General features: G+C 33.3%; 1 protein-coding gene across 2 annotated transcripts in view; it reads right to left on the bottom strand.

Moving 5' to 3' along the window:
- Positions 1-4,885: 4,885 nt before the first annotated feature.
- LOC123533783 (glutaminyl-peptide cyclotransferase-like) overlaps positions 4,886-23,044 on the bottom strand; it is a 40,622-nt gene continuing 22,463 nt past the window's right edge. For both annotated transcript variants that reach the window (XM_045315663.2, XM_045315654.2), the window contains exons 3-7: positions 18,936-19,223; positions 17,780-17,944; positions 13,925-14,024; positions 12,109-12,249; positions 4,886-10,000 (exon numbers count right to left, since the gene is read on the bottom strand). In XM_045315663.2, coding sequence (XP_045171598.2) covers positions 9,834-10,000; positions 12,109-12,249; positions 13,925-14,024; positions 17,780-17,944; positions 18,936-19,223 — 861 coding nt within the window. In that variant the 3' untranslated portion in view covers positions 4,886-9,833. The remainder of the gene's footprint in view (positions 10,001-12,108; positions 12,250-13,924; positions 14,025-17,779; positions 17,945-18,935; positions 19,224-23,044) is intronic.

Genomic DNA, 23,044 nt, shown 5'->3' with positions numbered 1-23,044 from the left:
TCATTTTTTATGTATTAAAATAAAGTTTCGTCAAATGAATTTCTCCCGTCATGCCAACGATGTAAACAGGGGGTCATCTCATTCACACGGAAATCACTATTTATATGTTTTCGGTCTGATATTTTGGTGGAACTAAGATAGTTCTTGGAAGAAAAGTGATTAGATATACATGTTTCATTTATGGAAGGCTGTACACGCCATAATGTAATAATGGAAGTCCTTGGAAAAACACCTGGTGGTCTCCAACCTATATACATATTACTCTAATAATTATGCAACGAACTTACTAATCAAATAATTGGGGAAAAAATCGTTCTATGAATGTTAAAGCTCAGATTTGTTTTGACTGAGTCTAACTATTCCTACAAAGAATTAATGAAATCTACATAGCATTCGAAAGTGTGCTTCTTATCCGATATGAGCATCACAGTTTAAAATAATATGACACTATATGAATGTGATATAAAATCTTGAATTTAATTATATGTAATGTGTACATACAGCTAGGACTCAGGTAAATATAAACAGAACAGAATAACAACAAATGAGAATAGAACACTACAGGTTTCCTTAAGCGCAACTACAAAACAAATCACGAAAACGTCAAAGCATGCAATATCATACAAAACACTGGTCAGACCACAATTAGAACTTGATCGCTAGTCGTTTATCAAGGATATAAAAATGATACCAGTTGCTCAACATTATGCGTATAGAACAGACTCTTTTCTCAACTCGTAATCTCGCACGAATGAGATGAGGAGATTGATGTCTAAATTGGTAGAATTTGTTTCATCATTCACAATAATTTAATCCGTATAAAAAATATTAATTTCAAATCAGATGGAGGATCTGGTATGCTATTTTCGTACTGATTATACATGTGAATCCGACATGCGTCGATAAATATTTCTGGTAAAAACAGGCAAACCCTCATATCATAAAATTACATGTATATGAACGAAATTTCTTAATGTTTAAAACATGTTTAAGTACCTATTTTCGCGAAATTAAATCATCAACTTACCGCATACTAGCTTTTTTTTACAAAGCTAAGTTAGTATTTTCCATTAGACTGAGAAGATTAGTAACAGAAAAGACATCTATTCTTCAAGCTTTGAATCTGCATTTTGAAACCATTTATAGGAATAACAAATGGATAGTAAAAAGTGGATAAATTGTCCATAAGTATCGACCTGGCCCTCAATAGAGAAATAACTACTGCGTAAGTATTCTTTATGATTTAAAAATATCGCATATGCAAGTAGCTGCGGGTACAAAACGATTAGCCATCAATCTCGGAGTTGTGGGTTGTAGTCCTCAGTCTAACATCTTTTATTTTTCAAAAGTTATCTAATTTTACAGGACAGAATGTTAATACACTTATCTATTTATTTTCTTATGGCTCATTTATTGAAATATACTTGTATTCAAGATTATGAAGATATTTTGTAGTAAGTGTGGAATAAAATCTTTAAAGGTATCTTAGATAAAAGGACAAATTACTCCCGAAAATAGATACAACAAGAGAAAACAATTAGAATTCGTGAAAATCGTTGCAAAAGACATTGTAAGAATAAAAGTAAATACGGTAACACTTCATTATATTGAATTTAAAAAAGGGTCTGCGGTAATTTCGTACCCGTGGTAACGTGCGTGGAAGTCGGACGGTTAACTATAAAGTTATTTTTGTAATTATAGATCTTTTCAGGATACAATACTGCGTAAAGTAACGAAAACGTCCTAAAATATTAAAGAAGATTGATGAGTGTCAGGTCAAATACTTACGGACAGTTGTAAAAAGATATACATTTTGTCAAAGGTGTTTCCTTTCAGTAGTACATGGCATCTGAAGTTGAGATCGAATATATCGTGAAAATTTCTTATAATAAATACATATCGTTTTTAACACGAACGTGAGTTGTGTAGGTTGAAACACATTCTTTTTTTACTCTTAACGTATAGCCACAAACCATGTGGGGGTGAGGGTAAAGTTATGTTATACTGCGAAAAATTAAAGTCGGTGACCCCTAAGTATATGTGTCTACTAGACGTACACACATTGCGAAACAACATATCAAAATTATACGGTTTTTTTATCGAGCCGAGTTTTAATAAACTGAATTTTAAGGCAAAATTTTCAGCAAAACTTGACGTGATTTTTTCCGTTCTGACGTCACAAAATCGTCACTGACGTCCTAAGCATCAATTTCATTTCACTGAATTTTATACCATTGAGTAGTATTTTCTGTTTGCGAAATGAACATTATTTTGTATTTTTTATTTGTATGACATTCAGAGCGTAGGAAAGGAAAAATGCCTTAAACACCCGGAACTCGGCATTGCACGAAAACTGACGTCAGTGGCCATGTTTCTAACACAATAGCAAAAACCACGAACAATATGGCGACAAAGTAAAACCGGAACTCAATCGCATATATCCTGATTTTTTTTACAGTATAAATTTCAAGACAATATTCGGCGAAAAAATTTGGGGCGCATTCCACCTTAAAAACAATTATTCACGATACATTAGCGTAACGGAGCTGCAGAATACCATATAGGCTGGAGCACACTTGAGAAGAGACGCCTACAGACTCCAAACTAGTCATGTTCCACAAGATATATCACCATCTTGTACAAGTAGCCATCCCGCTTCCAACTTAATTTTCAAAATAACTTGAAAGAATTGATAATCCTTGTCTCAGAATTCGACTGTTCTGTCCGGATTAAGAAAATTTAGAAAATAAAGAATTGAAAATGTAAAGTGAAAGTAATAATTGTGGGGCAGGATAAAAGCTTTGTTAAAAATCACTTCATACAGTCCGTGAGGGGTTGTCTGCGCGCATGAGAGGTTCAGAGAATAATTAGACAAATATCGTAAGCGGGTGATGGTGTCGCATCATTGTGCGATTCGAAAAAAAATCCAAAATGGTTGCCAGTAATTTAAAATACCCTTCTTATTTTCAGTGCATTTATAATAACTAAGTCAGTAATTATTTGAAACACGTACAGGTCCGAATGCAAAAATAGCATTTTCTGAAAAATGTCGAGGGTGAAAAGTGGCTAGGCCTAAACATCCAGTATAAACCTAACACACCGAGTTGATCAGTTTGCAGACGAGAAGGTCACTAAATCGTTGGTCTTCTACAAACCACACAACAAAGTATTAAAGACTAGTGTTCTTATTCATCAGTCAAATACTATTTCCTTGCAGAAACTAGCCAAGAAATGCGTCCTCATAATAACTGAAGATTTTAACATACCGCACGTAGACTGGATGGCCCTTGCTACTGCCAACTATAGATTTAAACCAGTTATGCCTCGGTATGATATAAGAAAGAGCTTTGAACAAAACGTCGACTTTCAAAGAAGACAACTCTTCTGATACCATATTCGTAACATCTTCAACTACTAATGACCATTTTTTTTCCATTGAATGGGTTTTACGACATCAACACAATTCTCACCTATTCACATATTTGAATGGCTTTTTACTATCTGCTTCTAATACTTTTGTCCGTACTGAGACAACTACGACCACCAAGAGAACTTTCTCATAACTCGATACAATGGTAGACTACAATGTGTGGAAGTGTTGAGCGTAATCTTGAACCATAACTAATTTGAATACTAGTAATTCTTAAATTATTTCCAAATTAACTCATCGTATTGCTGAAGGGGAGTTATGAGCTTCCGAAGTTTGAAGCTGGGTCATCAGGGGTAAAAAGTAGGTCACTAGGTCAAATCATAGAATGATCTTGTTAAGACACGAGGCTATCTTTCCAGCTGGATCTTCATGGAACTTAGCCAGAATGTTTGTATGCACGAAGCTTTGGTCAAGTAAAACTTGAATATTGGTCATGTGGCTATATAAAGTAGGTCAATATATTCTGGTCAGAATCCTTCTTTAATATTAAATCTAGATCAGGCTCGAGACTGGATCATCTGGTTTGACTTGGTGAAATAATAGAAAACCCTCGTTAACACTCTAAGAGATCACATTTTTATTTATTCTGTATAAAATCTGGTTAACATATTTGTCTTTATGAAATCAGACCAGGTTTGAAACTCTCCCGTTTTAAATAATATAAGTAAATTGTATCCTGCTTTTGGTTGAGACACTGCTATATTTTTCTATTTCTGTAACAGATTCTATGCGTTTATTCATTACCTACAAACATATATTAAGAAAGAAAATGAATTGATCCATCAGTCAATTTGGGCAGTTCAGAATAGCGAACAGTGCATACAAAGATCAGCCTGCACAACCATGCAGGCTGATCTTGGATCCACTGATTGCAGAGGCAGAATCACTTGTCGCCAAATGTATTACAGACAGCAAGAAATTTCATGGTTTTGAGTTAGGATAAATTGCGCATACAAGTTTTATTGAGCAAACTTCCACCAGCAGGAAATTCCTATATTGTGTATTATGAACTTGTTTAGCTTATACTAAGAATGCTTGAAATTATTGAATCTTTTTCCAGCCAGGCCTATGGGTGCACCATCATGATAACAACCAGGGCTGATCTAGATGAGCTTATGATATAACCACCCATTTCATTTCAGTCTAATTTAATGCCCAGTTCGTACTCATCCAGAAACCAGCCCACAGCTAAGTAATTCTCGACAGCTCATAATCAGTTCTGAGACACAGTGGTAGAGAATCAGACTGGGACCTCAGCCTTTAAATCCTGATGATAGCAGAATTTGCCATCAGTATCTACAATCACTTTCCAAAAGTACTGGTCAGAATTTAAGGAAGCCATCACTGAGCATTGATAACTTCCGAGTTATAAGCATTTTTTCTACATTTGATGCAAAATAAATGCTATAAAAATGAAACATTCTAAAAGAGATGCACATCAATAAGAAACGGATATTAGGAAAATATGATTTATTTTGAACAATGATATATATATATTTATATCTGCAGACATAACTTTGAACATAAAAATGAATGAACAAAAACAAACAATACCAAGAGCTGTTTGTAAAACGCATATGCTCCCAATGAATGCCTGTCAGAGACAAGTGGATATGTTATTGTATGCTGTGTCCTTTGACTACAGGCAACCAGCCTATGAAGACTGTGAGCCAAAGCATTCTTTATTCATCAGAAAGCATTTTCCGTCAACAGATCACTGTGACCATGACCTTTAACCTACTGACATAAAAAACAATAGAGGTCATCTACTGACAACTGGCAACCATCCTATGACCTTTAAGACCATAAGCCATAAAATGATAAAATGGGTTCTTTGCATAATGAGTAAAAACCATTTCCAGTTTTTAAGTCTGATGACTGTAAGCTAATCCCCTCTTAAACCATTTTCTGTCTCTAAGTTACCATGTACTTTACCTACAAAACATTACGAGATATCAACAAAACACAGGCAGTCATCCTAAAATGTTTAAGGCTATAAGCGAAGGGGTAATTTACTTAATGAGCACAAGTCATTTTCAGTTTCAAACCACTGTAACCTTGACATTTGACCTACTGACTCCCAAAACAAAAAGGATCAATTGTTGACCATAGGCAATCACCCTATGAAGCTTGACAAGTGTATACAAAATAATAAATTGTTATTTAGCAGAAATCATTTCCAGTTTTAAGGTCACAGCAACTGACCTTTGATATACTGGCTCCTTGACAACAGACATAATCTACTGACCACAGACAATCTGCCTATGGAGTTTGATAATTATAAGACGAATCATTATTCAATTAATTGTGTTAAAAAAATTTAAGTCTCAGTGTTACTGAGACCTTGACCTTTGAAATACTCAATCCCTGACAACAGACAATCATCCAATGAAGTTTAACAACTGCAAGCCAAAATGTTTAGCAGAAACAATTTAAGTCTCAAAGAAACAGTGACCAATTTGACCTATAACTTACAGACACTTACAATAATAGTGGTCATATAATGACAAAAGGCAATCATCTAGTGAAGTTCAACAACTGTATAGCAAAAGGTTTAGCGGAAACAATTTAAGTCTCAAAGTGACCTTGACCTATATTCTACTGACACTTAAGATGATAGGGGTCAAATACTGACCATAGATGCATTATTTCTTTGGTTTACTAACCCCATCAACAACAGGTGTCATCAGGCATCATTCTTTAAAACCAAGCATTCTCTTATTAATGCTCAGAAAACAAATGGTCTACCAAGAGATGGACAAACAGCAATGAGCAGCAATTTAACACCTCTTTGTCAAAGTGGGGCATAACAATCAAAGTCTTAGGTTACAATCTATAAATTTAATATAAATGTTTTGAATGAATGTAGTCTGTATCTCTTGAAAGCACTATTTGTCACCTCCACCAAAAATGTATTACACTGCTATATGAAAGCAATAAATTATTTTTTTTTGTGCTTAGCTGACAATAAGTCATGTGAGATTCATCATGCCTGTAAGTTTATGCATACTTTTAGGACACATTTAAGAACATGCATTCTAAAAATTTCTAAAACAGCTTAATCTGTTGTCTTTATCTGTGAAAATAATTATCATTAAAATGATATACATGTACTTGAAATATCAGTATCTAAATAAACACAAAGTAATCAAAGTTATACCATAACTTCACAATTGTTCTGAAAGTAAACTTTCCAATTAACAGGAATTAGAACCAAATATTGATGGACATCTTTAACATAGGAACAGTTACTTAATAGAAGAAAACAATGATAATTATAGTAATCTGCCAGTTATAAGTAATGTTAAAAATATCCCAAAATAAGATATCACCCAAGTGTCATATGTATAGTAAATTTTAAAAGCTTACATTTTATTCTTTATACTCACAGACCTCAAACTAAATGAATGATATCAGATGTAGATGCTAAACATGTCTATATCATTTTGATTATCTACTTTTTAACAATAAAATTTTAAAAACTTCATGATCGGTGGGATAGCTAAACATAATTTAAAATAACATGACAACAACTAAACAATCAGCACAACATTACCAAGAACTAACATAATATACATTTTACTTGTGTTAAACATATGATGCAAAACATTCTAAAGTGAAAACTTCACATGAAGAGGTACAATGTGTCAGGTTATTGCTGAATAAACATAGAAAAAAATGAGCCCCATTGAAACAGAAACCAATGTTCGGGCTTTGTGATCAGTAAGGATCCGGTGCTCTTTTGTTTATTAATTTCAGTATACTGCATACTGATAAACAGTTTGCATTCAGACCAGACTGTACAGATGTCCAGGTTGATCTGGATCCAGACTGGTCGCATGTCCAGGTTGATCTGGATCCAGACTGGTCACATGTCCAGGTTGATCTGGATCCAGACTGGTCACATGTCCAGATTGATCTGGATCCAGACTGGCTGCATGTCCAAGTTGATCTGGATCCAGACTGGCCGCAAAACCCTACTGTTTTACAGCAGTACTCAAATACTGTTCATTCATCTTTTCTGTAACAAAATTTTACACCACTTCCATCTTTTATGCCTGTGAAAACACTTATATTATGCATCATTTTTAAGAACTCATTGAGGGGAAATAGAAACTTACTTTTTAAAAGATAATGTGGTTTACTGATTTTTTCTTACTTAATAAATATCGTTTTGGTGAATTTTCTATGGTTAACATAAGTTATTTCAGACAAAAAATTTGTTCGAAAAATTTGTACTTTTTCACTCTATTCAATAAATCATCTACATAAAAACAGTATGTCTTAGGAACAATTTTATACAATCTGGACTGAAATTTTAGTCAGGAATTCTCCTATTGCAAACACTTTTTTGGCTTCAGGTAAATAAAGATATCTTCAAAAATACCAAAAAAAATCCTCAAAACCACCACAATAAAATGGTGTGAAACTTGTGATTTTGATTAATAATTTATTTAAAAAAAAAAACAACAACAAACTGTTACACAACTGGTGAACCAACAAATATTCCACAGATTTTTAAAAGACAGTGTTAACAATATGAAATGGATAGACAAAACCAGTTTTTCAACAAGAGCTGTCACAGGAGACAGCACACTAGACTATTATGATGATGGATAGTGAAACTGGGCACATCTGAGGAAACTGGAGCTGTCACTGGAGTGTTTGATGACTCCAATGGTGGATGAAGATATTGCACAGTAGCTTGAGTCTGTGTCAAAAATATTAAGTAATAAGAGAGGTAAAGATAAAGAGTATCAAAACACTACATAAGTATAATTCTAAGCAAAAATGGGGCATAATTCATAAAATACTGGTGCACAACTCTTGCCACCATTTAGGATAACTGAGATAGAGTGGAAGTGCATGAAAACTTTAACCTGAAATTCTAAGTAAAATGGGTGGATAATTCATGAAATATTGGTGTGAGATTTATAGCACTTGTGCCATATGATGTGGGTGATGATGAGGAATAACTCTTTTAAGTTTAAAAGAAATCCATCAGGTTATTACAGGGAAATGGAGAAAAAATAGAAAGTGTAAAAAAACCTTCAACCAAGGTGGGGACGAGGAAAGATGTTGATGCTGATGCCCGGGGTGAGTAGGATAGCTCTCCATATACTTTGTATAGTCAAGTTTAAAATGAAAACACCATTCATTCACTCACTTAATGATGTGAACACACTTCAACACTTTTGATGAGTCACAAACATAACATACACAGTAGCATTCACAGTAGCAGCTGTTCCCCAAGTAAAGCTAATAAAAAAACAAACTTCATAAAGAACTTATCGGTGATGCAGATATCATAGTTTTCTATCACATGACCAGCACGTGAATGTAGCAGTTAATGTTGATTGTTATGTAACATTTGGTTTTCCCTAACTATGCTTTCACAATACATGTATACTATACAAAATACATGTTACTATATGGGTTGTAACAATCAACGATAAACATTAACTTGAATTCAAAACAAAAATTAAAAGAATAAAGACATAACTGATCATGTAGAAACAAAAAGTTCAAAAATAAGAATGATATAAATGTTTTATGTCCTCAACAACTAAAAATAAATTCGGAATCTCAAAAAAGTTATTTACCTCAAAGTAAATTTAATCTTATGTTCAATGAATAAAATATGATTTTTTAATCAGTAAGACAAACACAATTTTTTTCTAATTACCAGTCAATTTTTTTAAGGTTTGGCACAACACAAAACAAATTTTTTTGGCAATTTCCTATAATCCTCTATAAATTTAGCTGTTTGACACCTATTATCCCCTGAATATATTTAGTGATTTGACATCAATCAATAATCATAAAATTAAGATTCTTACAAACAAATCAAAGAATAAAGCCATGAAAATACAAGCATCAGTCTACTACGACCAATCTAAGTCATGTCCATTTTGACTAGAAATCTAATACAAGACTTGCGCACAAGTATTTTAGACACCTTAGATACTGTGAAATCATTAATTTTTGTGGGGAACTAATTTTTGTGGATTTCTTGGCTGTGTTTAACCAAGTTGAACAAGTTTTGTCCTCAGAAGTAAAATTCTAAGATTCATATCCCAATGAAACAGCCAATTTTACCAAGACCATGAAATTTTAAGCCCACAGAATTAGATGATTTTACAGTACCTTAACTGTTTGATGGAAGACACATTTTTGCAAATAATTCTTTAACATTATTTAATATTTTCCCTCATTTATATGTAGCCCTGAGATGATAATTATTCATCATTATTCATCATTTTCAATTTGTTGGGTGGTAATCTATATTGTAATCGTCTTTCCATTTGTCAACCTTTCTTCAAAATATTTATTTCTTTTTATTGTCAGCCATTTTGTTGGTTGTTATGGCATCAGTCCTCCTGGAATGTATATCTAAACCAGTCTATTTTCTGCATACAACAGCTGAGAGATGTAAGTAGTTGGCAACAAACACTCGGAATATTCTGTTGAAATTATCTGTGACGTCCCAGTTGATGGCTGCTGCATTGTCTGCCATTGTGTGCCAGACGTGTGGGAATGGTGCTGATATCAAATGTAATACAGGCAGATCTAAAAAATGAAAAATTTAACAAGCTATAATTATGTGAAGTAAATCTTGAACAAAAAGACCATAATAGTAGTTAGATATCAGTTACCAGAATTTACAGTTCAATCATGTATAACAGAAACATTTCTGCTGAATGACTTTGAAAACTGACATGCAAATTTAGAAGGTAAGATTTTCAAACCTTTCAAAAGAGTCATATAATAGGAAAACAGACATGTCCCCAGCAGCCATGTTTTGTTTTGACTTAATCAAGACGTCTGTTACAGTTTTAGTAGAAAGTCACACATTTAACGAACTTTTCTGTGAATTTATTCAAAACTGAAGCATGGTTTAGGAGATGGCTTATGGAGCTTTCACTATTTTTAGCTATAACTACCATGGTAGTTAAGGCAGTTCTGGCAGTTTCTGACAAGATTTTTAAAGTTTTTATTAATTTCAAACTGGGAAAAGTGGCCATTCAAACTCAGTCTAGTGGCCATGCTTACTGACGAGTTGGAATAATTTGGACAATCTTGGTGGAGGGTCACCAAATGAATACTTCAATGAAATGATTTCAATATTAGACCAGTTTCTGGAGGAGATTTCATTTGAAGACTTTTCTAATTCTAGCTATATTGACTCCTTTGCGCAACCAAGCAGAACTGTTTGAACAATTGCATACAGGATCATGCTAAGTTTCATCCATTTACAACCACCAGATCAGAAGAGATGTTGTTTGAAGAAAATGATCACAGGTGGATATAGGGCAGACAGACGGAGAGATGATAAGAAATTACAATAGCTCACATTGAGAGCATTGATTGTGCAAGTGTGAACTGAAATATTCTATGAAGGTATTGTTTCACTGAAATATTTTTAGCTATAAACAAGTGATAAGACTTAGAACATCATTTTTGTAAAATTGAAATAACTTGAAAAAATTTTGTTAGCGGGTTACCTAAGATACATTCCGTCATGAATGATGTAAACACTATTTTAACACCTGATTTCAGAAATTAAGGACAACTTATCTTGCACAACAGAACTGTCGGCAAATGAATATTCTAAACATGTCTGGCAAAATAAAGGTGGAAAGATTGATCCTTACATAGTGTTCATCCCAATAGGCCTAAGTGTAAAAAGCTAAAAAGCTCAGCTGACTGGGTAAGACAATGGGTAGATGGCCAAAAACGTGTTTAATGTGCCAGCACTAGGTGTCCAGTTAAAGCTCGCCCTGGTAGTTCAGATGGAACAGCATAAGACTATGAATATAGAGGTCACAGGTTTGATCCTCAAATGAGGCCAAGGTCTTAGTGATGATTTGACAGAACATAAAGTAGTCCTCCACCTCTGATGGATCTGGGGAAGTTGTCTTTGTTAAGAAAATGACTAGCAATTGTACAGAATGCAGCAACACTGGTTTCGTGAACGGTCTGTCCTTATTTAACTGAAACTCTGCTGAAAAGCAGCATTTAACCCATACTCTAACAGAACATGATTTGCTTTCATATTAAACAAAGAAGACTGAAAGCTATGCTATGATGTAACAATTCACTCTATGTTAAAAATACTATGCCATAGCGTCAAACATTATAGTGGCAAGCCATAAAGAAAATCACAAAAAATAGGCAAATACTTGGTATATAATCATTAAGGATACACCTAATAAACTGTGATTTCATGTAAGAATCAAAACAATATATCAGAAACATTGACATTTTTCTCTTGAACAAAATCATTGTTATTATTCAGATGCATATTATTATATCACTACGTCTGCACCATTGTGATATCATTTCTTTTGCATCTTTATTGCAAGCAATGATTTCATTCAAATGGCAAATCACTGTTTGGGATATATGAGCCGTGCCATGAGAAAACCAACATAGTGGGTTTGCGACCAGCATGGGTCCAGACCAGTCTGCGCATCCGCGCAGTCTGGTCAGGATCCATGCTGTTCGCTTACCTTTTCTCTAATTGCAATACACTTTGAAAGCGAACAGCATGGATCCTGACCAGACTGCGCGGATGCGCAGGCTGGTCTGGATCCATGCTGGTCGCAAACACACTATGTTGGTTTTCCCATGGCACGGCTCATATTATTTCTTGAACAAACAAACAGAAATTTCACCTGGTCTTGCATGTAAGAATGGTTTATGATCATCTTCTATACCACCCCAAGGTCTAGCACTGGAGAAAAGTACTTTATCCTGAACACCTGCTACACGCAAACCATTAGGATTTAAAAGTCCTGCCTTCTTTAATGATTTTTCTGAAAATATGAAAAAAAAATTAAATATACCTGAAAGCATGTATAAATTATGGAATGAAAATTAAAATAAAATTTTAGTGAATTTGCAAAGAAGAACTTCTTAAAGTAAGATACAAAATAAAACAAATGTTAAACAATAAATTCCTTTTCAATTGATATGAGATTGCATCGAAATAATTATGTATGAGCAGACATACATGTACACTTTCATTAGTTTTTAACAACAGTCTATGGTCACCGTGTTAAAATTACAATATTGATTACACTTTTTTGTTCTTGTAAAAGACGACAATCAACTGAATTTTTAAAATCTCATTCTATATGAGCTATTCAATGACAAAATGGGCATATTTAGTCCCTCAGCTGAGAACCTTGACATTTTGATCCTGCTTCTGACCGAGTTTGGTGTGCATACATTTAACAGATTATTAAAAGCTCAAAATTAAAGCATTTTTTTACTTTGATGGCCCAAAAACTATGTAACTATTTAAGTAAACTTAGAGGTCCAGCCAAAGGTGCTAAAGATCAAGTTTGGTAAAAAACTTCATGAGAAGAAGTTGTTTAACAAGAGCTGTCACTATGGTGACAAATGCCCCAGCAGCGCCTTGACCTTTGACCTTGTAACCCCAAAGTCAGTAGGGGTCGTGTACTCGATGAGTACCATCAGCATGTGAAGTTTGAAGGTCCTTGGTGCAATGGTTCGTGACTAAAGTGCCTTCATGCCAAAAGTTAACGTTATGACGAATGAACGAAAGAACTAACGAACGGACGGACAGTTGAAAACTAATATGCCTCCCTTTCGGGGCATAAAAACTTATCAGCTGCTGAAACCCCAAGGGGTCAAACAACACCTTCAAGTGTTCATTAGAAGAGTTTGTTTAACACTTACCATGCTGGACACGTATGATTCTGCCTTTGCGTCCAGTGTAGATCTTGATCAGCCTGCACATCCATGCAGTCTAATCAAGATCTACACTGTTTGCAATTCGGTCAGTATATTTTTTGTCAGTGCCCCTTTTTAAAGGTCAATGTTTACTGTCCAAATTGAAAGATGGACAAGTTCAATATAGAAGATTAGCAGGGTAAGGGTTAAAGGTTTATCTGTTTTTTAGCTCCTGGCTTTGGGGGCCAGGAATAACAATTTGAACAAACTTGTGAGATGTCAATACAAGTATGCTGCAGAACAAGTCTTGTTGAGGTCCAACATCTGATTCATGAAAAATATTTTTTCTATTTTTAGTTCTGGCAGTCCCTAAAAGAGGCAAAGCATAACCTCTTGGACAAATTGAGGGAGGATAATACAAGATTGCTACAGACCAAGCTTAGTGAAAATCTATCCAGTGGTTCATAGGAAGAAATTGTGTAATGGTCTTTTCTATTTTTAGCTCTGGAAGCCAGCAAAACCATTTGAACAAATTGATTGAAGTCCATACAAGGATGCTTCTGCCTAAATATGGGGAAGATCCATAACCTTTTTATCTGTTTTTAGCTCATGAAAAATAGTTGCAGCACCTAAAATAAGTCAAGCAAAACCATTTGGACAAATTTGAGTGAGGACCTCAGAAAAATATGGAAGTAACTATGTATTCACATTTAGACAGCTATGCATCCGCCTATAACAGATGCTCTTTCCTAACAGTACATATCAAGTAGATTGACTTGAAAATTAAATTACCTATTTTCTGTAACCATGTAAAATGAGGATCTGTCTTAAGGAAAAAGTTTTTGAAAACTACATCAGATGTTCCAATCAAATCCAGCAAAACAAAGAGACTCTGAAAATAGAAATAAAGCATTTTATTGAACAAGTTTTGAAATTAATATTATAGCAGTGAAAAATATCAAATATAATTTTCTCTGGTTACAAGCTAACTTTGGTTAAAACCATTCAAAAGGTATAAAATTATGAGAAAATTTGCTTCTTTTACATGTATGATAAATTATACCTTTCACTCTCAAACACCAGAATTTACATTTTCGCCTTGTGAAAACACTGCATCTGGTGTTCACTCAGTGAAAATCATTACCATCTTACTCTAAAACAAACCAATAATTAAAATTTTCTATGGATTAACAAATTCTTTATTTCAAATATTTTGAATGATTCTGAAGGTGTACCTCTTAAGGCAGTCTGGCTACTGACTACATAATCTATTGTTGATTTTTTTAATCATTACTCTATATTATATTCTGACCGATCTTTCCTGGCTCTGAATGGTCTGAGGAGAAAAGGGGCATATTCAAATACAATTTGAACAGCCTCAGAAATTATCTCCTGTAAACAAAACATAGGGTCTGAACACAGACTACCCTTAAGGTAGCGCACCCATACTGACAATCAGAAATTTCTGTTTGCATATTCTTCACATGTGAATTCAGCATTATCTGGTATGAAAGGAAAGCTTGATACTTGCATGAGCAACATTATCATCCGAAAATGACAAAATGCCTTACAAGAGTACATAATTATGTGGAAATTACTGCAAATACAGGTCCACTACCTTAAGATGAACTGATAAAGTCTCTTGTCTATATATTTTCATATGTTTTGAAAATGATGATATTCTGACATAAGTGTAGCAGCAAAACCTTTAAAAGCATTACTGATTTTAACAGCTTTATCAGAGACATTAAAATTAATCTCCTAAGAGAAAGATCTGGAACTGTTAAGAATAAAAGAATAAAACTCTAAATTTAAATGGTGATATTCCCAAAAAGGTTTACCCATTACTACATCTGTCAAACTATCTATTCAAGGGCTTCTTAAAGGCTTTAAAAGCTTTTAGATTTAAATCTTTGTCCTCATAATCAACAAATGGCAAGTGTTTTACATTGATTTCATTTTAAATTCTTGATAAAGATTATATCATACAGTCATGTCATTTCTTCAGCACTTCCGAACTTCTAAAATTTAAAAAAAATCAACTTCTATTTTGATGGTTTTCTTTTTTAATATAAGCCAATTTTGGTTAAACATAAATTTAAAATTCTATTTCGACTTCATTTTTTTCCAGATCAAAGCAACAAGACTATCATATATTATGAATTAGTATCTTTAATGTTGATATTTAAAAAGAACGATATTAAGTACATCTTAAATAGCTCTTCTATTTTACATAGTTTTTCTACATATACTTTTAGTGTACATATCAGCAAAACTAGTCTATCTGTATATAGAAATAGAAGCAGATAGACCGGTTTCGCTCTAAGCCCTAAATGTTTTATGAACACTTTTTGGAGAGCTTTTCTACATAATTTTATAGTTTACATGAGTGTTTTTATAAATACATTTTAGAGAGCTTATTGATAATTTTTAATTATATTTTATTATTTACATGAATGTTCTTTAAAAATACTTTTTCAGAGAGCTTTTCAAGTCTATAAGTGAACTGCTTTGAAATACATGTAATGTATTCTGTTCACTTTCCAGAGAATAGAAATAGCCCTGACCACAGAAGTGGCCCATCATTTAAGAGATCAGTGTCAGTTTTTAAAGGCACTGGCCTCCAGATCGTTCGACAACAACAACAAAATTTTTGTTAGATATCTGGAAATTAATGCTATATTTCTTAAGAATGTTTTGAAACATAATTACTGACAGACTATATGTTACAGAAACACGTCATGAGAATTAGTTGTTTTTACTAATTTTTACAATGAAAATCGAAAAGCGTTTGTAACGCTTTACTCGAGGTAAACTGCCTTGATTATAAATACCGGTATGTATATTTAACACACATTGAACACTAAATCCTCCATAGAGCTATTGGTAGCGACAGCGGAAATTGCCGCAGCAGTCCGGGTTCAATTCCCAATACAGTCATCTTTTTTTTCTTGATTTGGTACTTTTAAAGTAGTTTAGAAACAAAAACTCATATTCTAATGTTCACAATACGACCAAACTTCAATATGAAAGAAAAATAATTTTTAGCCAAAATCTGGTGGTTAGTGCTTTTAAGCAAAAGTAGTGTTTAAAACCTGTTGACTGAACATTTTACTGTTATTGACTGGCCACGTAATCAAAAAATATTATATATAATTTTCAAAGATTTTTTTTCTGTACATGCAAATACAATGAAGTTGTATTTTATTTTTCTTCTCAATAACGAAATCTTTGATGAGGTCATTCCCACGAACTACTGATCAATCAGTTTCAATTTTGGATGGCCTTAGAGAGATTTTCTGCATATTTTTTTATACATGTAGTTTACAGGAGTGTTTTCCACCCTTTTTTTTTACAGTCTATATGAGTTTTTTTCAACCTATTTTTTTTTATAGTTATATGAGTGTTTTTCAATCTATTTTTAGTAGTCTGTATGAGTGTTTTTTATAAATACATACTTCCTGAAACTCACAAAGTTACTTTGTTTTTACTCTTTATTTGCAACTCTAGCAAATGAAAGAATGTGTACATGTTTTTCAAAAATTGAAAGCTTTAATTTCCTCCACCCTTTTTACACACATCTATTTCAGGTGAATTTTTACTTGAAAAATGCGCATAATTCCACTTTAATCAAGCACAAACCTACAGATAGAAATTAAACTCTTTCTTGATTTCTCTGTATCTACTTGTTTTCTATTAGCACTTCAAATGTCTTTCTCCATTAATTATTCAAAGGATAACATTCTTTTTATATAGCTACTGTCTACTGTTTTGAATATTTAATGATATTTACCACTTGCATGTACCCTGTGCTTGTCTAGATGTAGCAGATTATATCTCCTTGTGTTTGAAACATGAAAGCAGGTTATATCACCCTAATTTCAAGTTCCATCGATACCACCTATTCATGTTTTTTTCATGTTAATGCACAAAGATATTGCTGCTGCAACAGAAGCTCATTTACCTAATTGTCACATTGATTTTATTATTAAGGGAGATTCACTTACTAATTAGAATACAATGTCAAACAAAACAGTCATTAAGGCGTGGAGATAATTGTTCAAATTTCCACCCTTTTGTAGAAGCATGATAAATTGCAATTAAAATCCTAATACTCTCTTAGATTTCATTTTTTGGATTTATTTATCAGTTCTGAATTTACAATCCATCTAATGTTCAATGTATTATGAGCAGTAAAACTGTGCATACTTTTTACTAAGTAAAGGGCCATAACTCTTAGTTAGCTGAGTAAATCACAAACAAAACCCAATGTTCTCAACTTCACATGCTGAATAAGAAATTTATAATGTTTCATATCTCTGAATAATGATCCCATGCGGTTTGATGACTCTAGGTGAAATTTTTTTTGAAATATGCATGGACTGACCAATATATGGACATGGGCAAATTCAAGTGCCTCCATAAAAAATTGGTGGTGGTGGGGAGGGCGGATGCACAAAAAGCGGATAGATGCTTCTTCATGTCAATGCAGTTATCTACTTTTTGCGATTAATTGACGATTATCATCAATAAATGGATACAGGATTCACAACAACAGCACTAGTTTCACACAATTTGAGATTTTGCTTTGACTGCAGTAAGAAATGCAAAATTTAAAACATATTATAAACAACATCAACATCTTACAATATTATCTAATCTTTTAGTTCCCGGGTAGTAAGGGTCCTCTGCATCACGTAACCACTTTGCTAAATGCCTGGAACCATAAAGGGAATCTGTTGCAGTCCATTCTTTATACGCTTCCTCACCATCGAAGAAAATCATCTGTATCGTTACATCTTCTGATAAAGGCTGAAAAACATGGTAAAACATTGAACCATTTTCCCACTTTGTAATATATAATGCTTTTCGTGCATATTGACAAACAACATTTGGTTTTATGGACTTTGTGTGGACAGGTAACAAAAACTGAATTTCTTGGGAGAATGTCAGTAAATCACAAAGAACCTTCTGTATAAATAATAAAACAAATTGCATGACTCCACTTAAGATGTCATTTAATCATAAACCATCTAATTTCCATGAAAAACACAGGACAGTTGCTATATCTCATTGCCTACTGTGTTAAGACATTTCACACAGAATTAAGCTGTCATCTTGCTTTGTTCACACAGAACAAACAGTTTCTTGTAAATTTATTTCACTCAGAAACACTTTAAGAATGAAGATGACAAATGGCGTATAGAAAAAAATGTGATGGTTATTTTCCACTTAAAAAAATTATCATCTTAATTGATTGTTATCAACTTGTCTCAGTCTTTCCTACCTGAGAAAGATTTTTATTTATTTATTTATTCTTTTTTATGATACCCTCATTTCAAACAATAATTTATTTTATGTACATGTAGTCAGATAAAATGTTCCTAGATTGTTTTACAAATTCTCTGTTTTTTTAAAAAAACTACCAACTAATTTCAATATCAGAGAATGCAGAGGATGGATGTCTTTAACCTTTTAATCTTTTACCCTGCTAGATTTCTAAAAACGGAATTGGTCCATCATTCATTTTGGGCAGTACCACTTCTTTATCAAAGGGGTGTTCACTGAACATTTACTGACTGAATAGAAAACAGTGCAAACCATGATCAGCCAGCACTTGGTCTGCACTGGTCGCAAAGGCAGATTCTCTTGTCGCCAGCAGACTAAAGGTTAAATGACATATCTTTGGTAAAATGTTCAGTGTACCTAATTTGTGTTTCCCATTCAGGAACTAATACCAGTTGTCATCAAGGAAATAAAACTTTTACAAATTTTTGAATAAAAGAAAAATTTAAATGCTTACTAATTTTCTATTTTCCCTTTTCCTTCTTAAAGAACAGTCCAGTTTCGAGGCAATATCCAACAAAATTGTACACGGAATGGCTGAATCAGTAGCAGCAATAAATGCGTTCCCTTTCCTGTCTGTCATATTTTTCGATTCATAGTGGCATGACAGCACAAGCTTATTTTTAACTTCAGGTTCGTAAGTAACTATAATATTATTGAATTGTTTTGTTCCATATGGTGTATTGTCTGTAAATGTGTCGTCTTCGATATTCCAGTTCAAGTTTTGGAAGTGGTTCTTTATATACTGAAAGACAGAAAACAACACTATATCAGCCAAGTTACAGCAAAAGGACTGCCTCGGAGTAATAATGATGTATACATGATTAAAAAGAATAATTCAAATAAAAATAGTTCTCAAACAGTATCAAAAAGTGCTTTTTGGTCAAGATGACATGCAATTAAAATATCCTATCGCAATAAATCATTAGCTAATTCAAACACAGTAGCTTTCCTGGTATTCAGGTTAATGCCACTGATCGCACATGAGATCAAAACAGAAACAAATACTATGAAAGAATAATCAGTGACTGCCTCCCTTTAAAACTTTTCATTTTTCTTCTCCTGTTCAGATTATTTCCCGTTATAAATCTTTTTCTCCTATTCTTAAGCTATATATGGTCATATCAACAGTTAAGATTCCACACCTACATCATTTTAAATTTTCTGGGGGAAGTTGCAAGTCTGTTAATTCTTTGAAAATATATGAAAAGCTGGAGTTACAAAAACATAGAAATTGCAACTGAACTTTTGTTTATATTCCAGCTGTTATGCAAGATGCCACTATTATGTTGAAATTTTCATTTTTCCACCAATAGGAGAGATCATCGTGACATCACGCATTAACACCTGTTTATCTGGTGGTTGGCAAAACCATTGTTTTTTACATTGTTTATGTATTGGATCAGAATTTTTAATCTTTAATAACTTTTTCGTTTATTTAAGGATTTTAAAAATTAAAAAAATTTTGAAATGCTTACCATTTTCATATTTTCCTATGCAATTATCTTTTTAAAATGAATTACCATTTTAAATGACAGATGACTTTAATAGCGGCGTAGCGATGTTCAAACTTAATAGAAAAACACTGTAAGTTAAGCGTTCATAATTAATCCATTTTACTTCAAAACAATAATTTAAAGTTATTAATAAATTGCATGTTTTATAACCTTTCCATTGATCAAAAAATTATTGATATAATTTGTGTTTTAAGGAAGTTTAAGCCGTTAGAAAAGCATCACTGTTTACAAAAAACATGGACGCTCGGTGTCTGCCCACCCGATCTCTGTCTTATCAGTGCTAAAAATAGAAAATGCAACGGATTTGTATACAAACACGATCTCTCCTATACGACATGGTCAATGTTTCCTCAAATTTAATGTCCTTCTCGGAATAGCGATTTACTAGTTTTTTTTTTAAGGTGAATGTCTATGTTTAATGATGAAAAAAAGGACAGTTCTAAAAATTATTAGGCAATATGCAAGATAGAGTTATAGTTCTTTGCTTACTCATCTAAAGATACTCAACAAAACAGTGTAAAAAGTTAAATTTAATGCTTATACAGTTTTCAAAAATTTAACCAAGAAGTACAAATTTTCTAGACATAAAAAGGATCATAATTCTGACAAAATACATGAGACAGTTGAGATTTTTGTCTTACTAAGTCCCCTACGGATGCTCAGTGCTCTACAAAAAGTTTCAAAGCTACAGCTTAACATTAAGAGCTGTCACTTGATGACAAATGCCCTCGAAACATGCCCAAGAATGCTACAGTTGTCTGCGCAAAATATGCCGGAATAGTTTAGGTATGAATCATTTTGTGACCTTGACCTTTACCTGAGAGATTGGGTCGTAAGTCCAACACATCTTCTCAATGTGGTTAATATTTGTGTCAAATTATTTTCAAATCCCTTGATGAATGGTAGAGTTATGGTCCAGAAAAGAAACAGACCATGTTAACCTTTGACTTCTAAGTGTGACCTTGACCTTGGAGCTAGCAGTCTGGGTCTTGGGCATGACATATCATCTCATTATAGGGAACATTTATGCCAAGTAATTTTAAAATACCTTCATTGAGTTATGGACTAGAAAAGAAACAGACCATGTTAACCTTTGACTTCTATTTATTTATTTGTGTTTTACGGCGCACCAACACAGTATAGGTTATATGGCGCCAAACAGGATTACAAATTTTGGTTTCATATCTCATTTATATCGAAATAAAAACCTGAGGTATGGAATCAAAATTTGCATACCTGCTGGAATCACAAAGTAATACAGCAAAACCAAGTGTTAAGTGAGTCGCCTCTTATGATTATGCAAGAATAAGGCAGTGGTTCCAATTTTTTTCATACACAGATCATCCCAAAACCACATGGGGCTTTGACTTCTAAGTGTGACCTTGACCTTAGAGCTAGGGGCCTGGATCTTGTGCATCACATGTCGTCTCATTATGGAAAACATTTATGCCATTTTTGCCAAGTTATTTCAATATCCCTTGACGAATGGCAGAGTTATGGACCGGACAAGAAACAGACCATATTAACCTTTAACCTCTAAGTGTGACCTTGACCTTAGAGCTAGGGGTCTGGATTTTGTGCATAACATATCGTCTCATTATGATATACATTTATGCCAAGTTATTTCAAAATCCCTTCATGGATGGCAGAGTTATGGACCAGACACGAAACAGACCCTGTTAATCTTTGACCTCTGTGACCTTGACCTTGGAGCTAGGGGGTTGGGTCTTGCGCACGACACATCAGCTCATTATGGCGAACATTTACGCCAAGTTATTTCAAAATCCCTTCCGGATTGCAGAGGTACAGCCTGACTGACGGACGGACAGTACGATTTTGATATGCCCACCTTTAGGGGCATAAAAATGATAATTTTCAAGAAAATGACCATAACAACAATATTAAATCATTGATTTTTTTTTAAATCATACAAACTCATAATATATGACTATGGAACTTGGTGGAGCTTTTGCGTAAATACGTAAAGATCACATATTAATGACAAAGTCTTGACTTTTAAACGAGTATCTAAGACGAGTATAGAATAATTTTCCTCAGATTATGAAGCAATTGTCTGCTAGTCTGACAATCTGGAAATATATTATATTCAATTAACTAACATTCCCTGATTCTCTTTCACAGGAGGGGAAAACTTTGACATTTACATTGCCGCCTGAATGGTTCCCGAATGGATTAATTGTTATTTATTTGTATGGATTCTACTTAGTTCTTGTAATAATGATGTAGTATGCTCATGGCTCCAAGTGTATTATTTTCTTAAAACTCAATACATTAATTCAACTTTTTCTTCATTTTTTTAAATACAAAACCTGGCTTATTAAAAACATCAGCCCTTTTTGTTTTTCCAGGTTAGATGGGCCAATATTGACAAAAATTCAGAAAGTACAACATTCATCAACAATAAGTCAAAACAAAACTAACTAATATTTCCATTAACTGTGTCTTGGCAGTAAAAAAAGTATTCCAAAATGGTTAGAAAACTTTACAGAAAGTTTACTCATTCTGACAGAAAAAAAGAGTGTTTAATTGTATCACTACTCAAAACAGACAACTAGATTTTTTTGTTTCAAAACTAAACAGGTTTGACTCTAGGACAAGTGTTTAACAACTCTTAAATTGTTAAATAGAATTTTAAACAAATGAAATTCAGGCTAGAGTTCACTGTAATCTTGAAATTTTGCCTACTAAACCTTAAATCAACTAGGGTCATCTTAAATCATTCTATGAAGTTTGAATATACCTCCTCCTTTTCAAAGTGTGGGGAGGGGTATCAAAATAACACTTGCCATTGATTTATACAACTGACTGAAAGAAAAATGCAGTGCTGCAATGGAATTCAATTCTGCAAAATTCATGCAAACAGCCTGAGATATAAAGGTTTAATACTTTATGTGACAAAAAAGACAAAGCAGGAAAATTCATGCAGACTTACTGACCTTTTAAACCTCTTAACTCAGAATGAAAGGAATGACTGATGGATTTACTAAATGTAATTTATAGATCTCTAAGCTCCAAAAGCAAAGCTCTT

This window comes from Mercenaria mercenaria, chromosome 1 (assembly GCF_021730395.1).
Source record: "Mercenaria mercenaria strain notata chromosome 1, MADL_Memer_1, whole genome shotgun sequence".
In the NCBI taxonomy this organism is placed as follows: domain Eukaryota; kingdom Metazoa; phylum Mollusca; class Bivalvia; order Venerida; family Veneridae; genus Mercenaria; species Mercenaria mercenaria.
The sequence above is the reverse complement of the archived record's forward strand: the minus strand, read 5'-3'. Positions and strand labels throughout refer to the sequence as shown.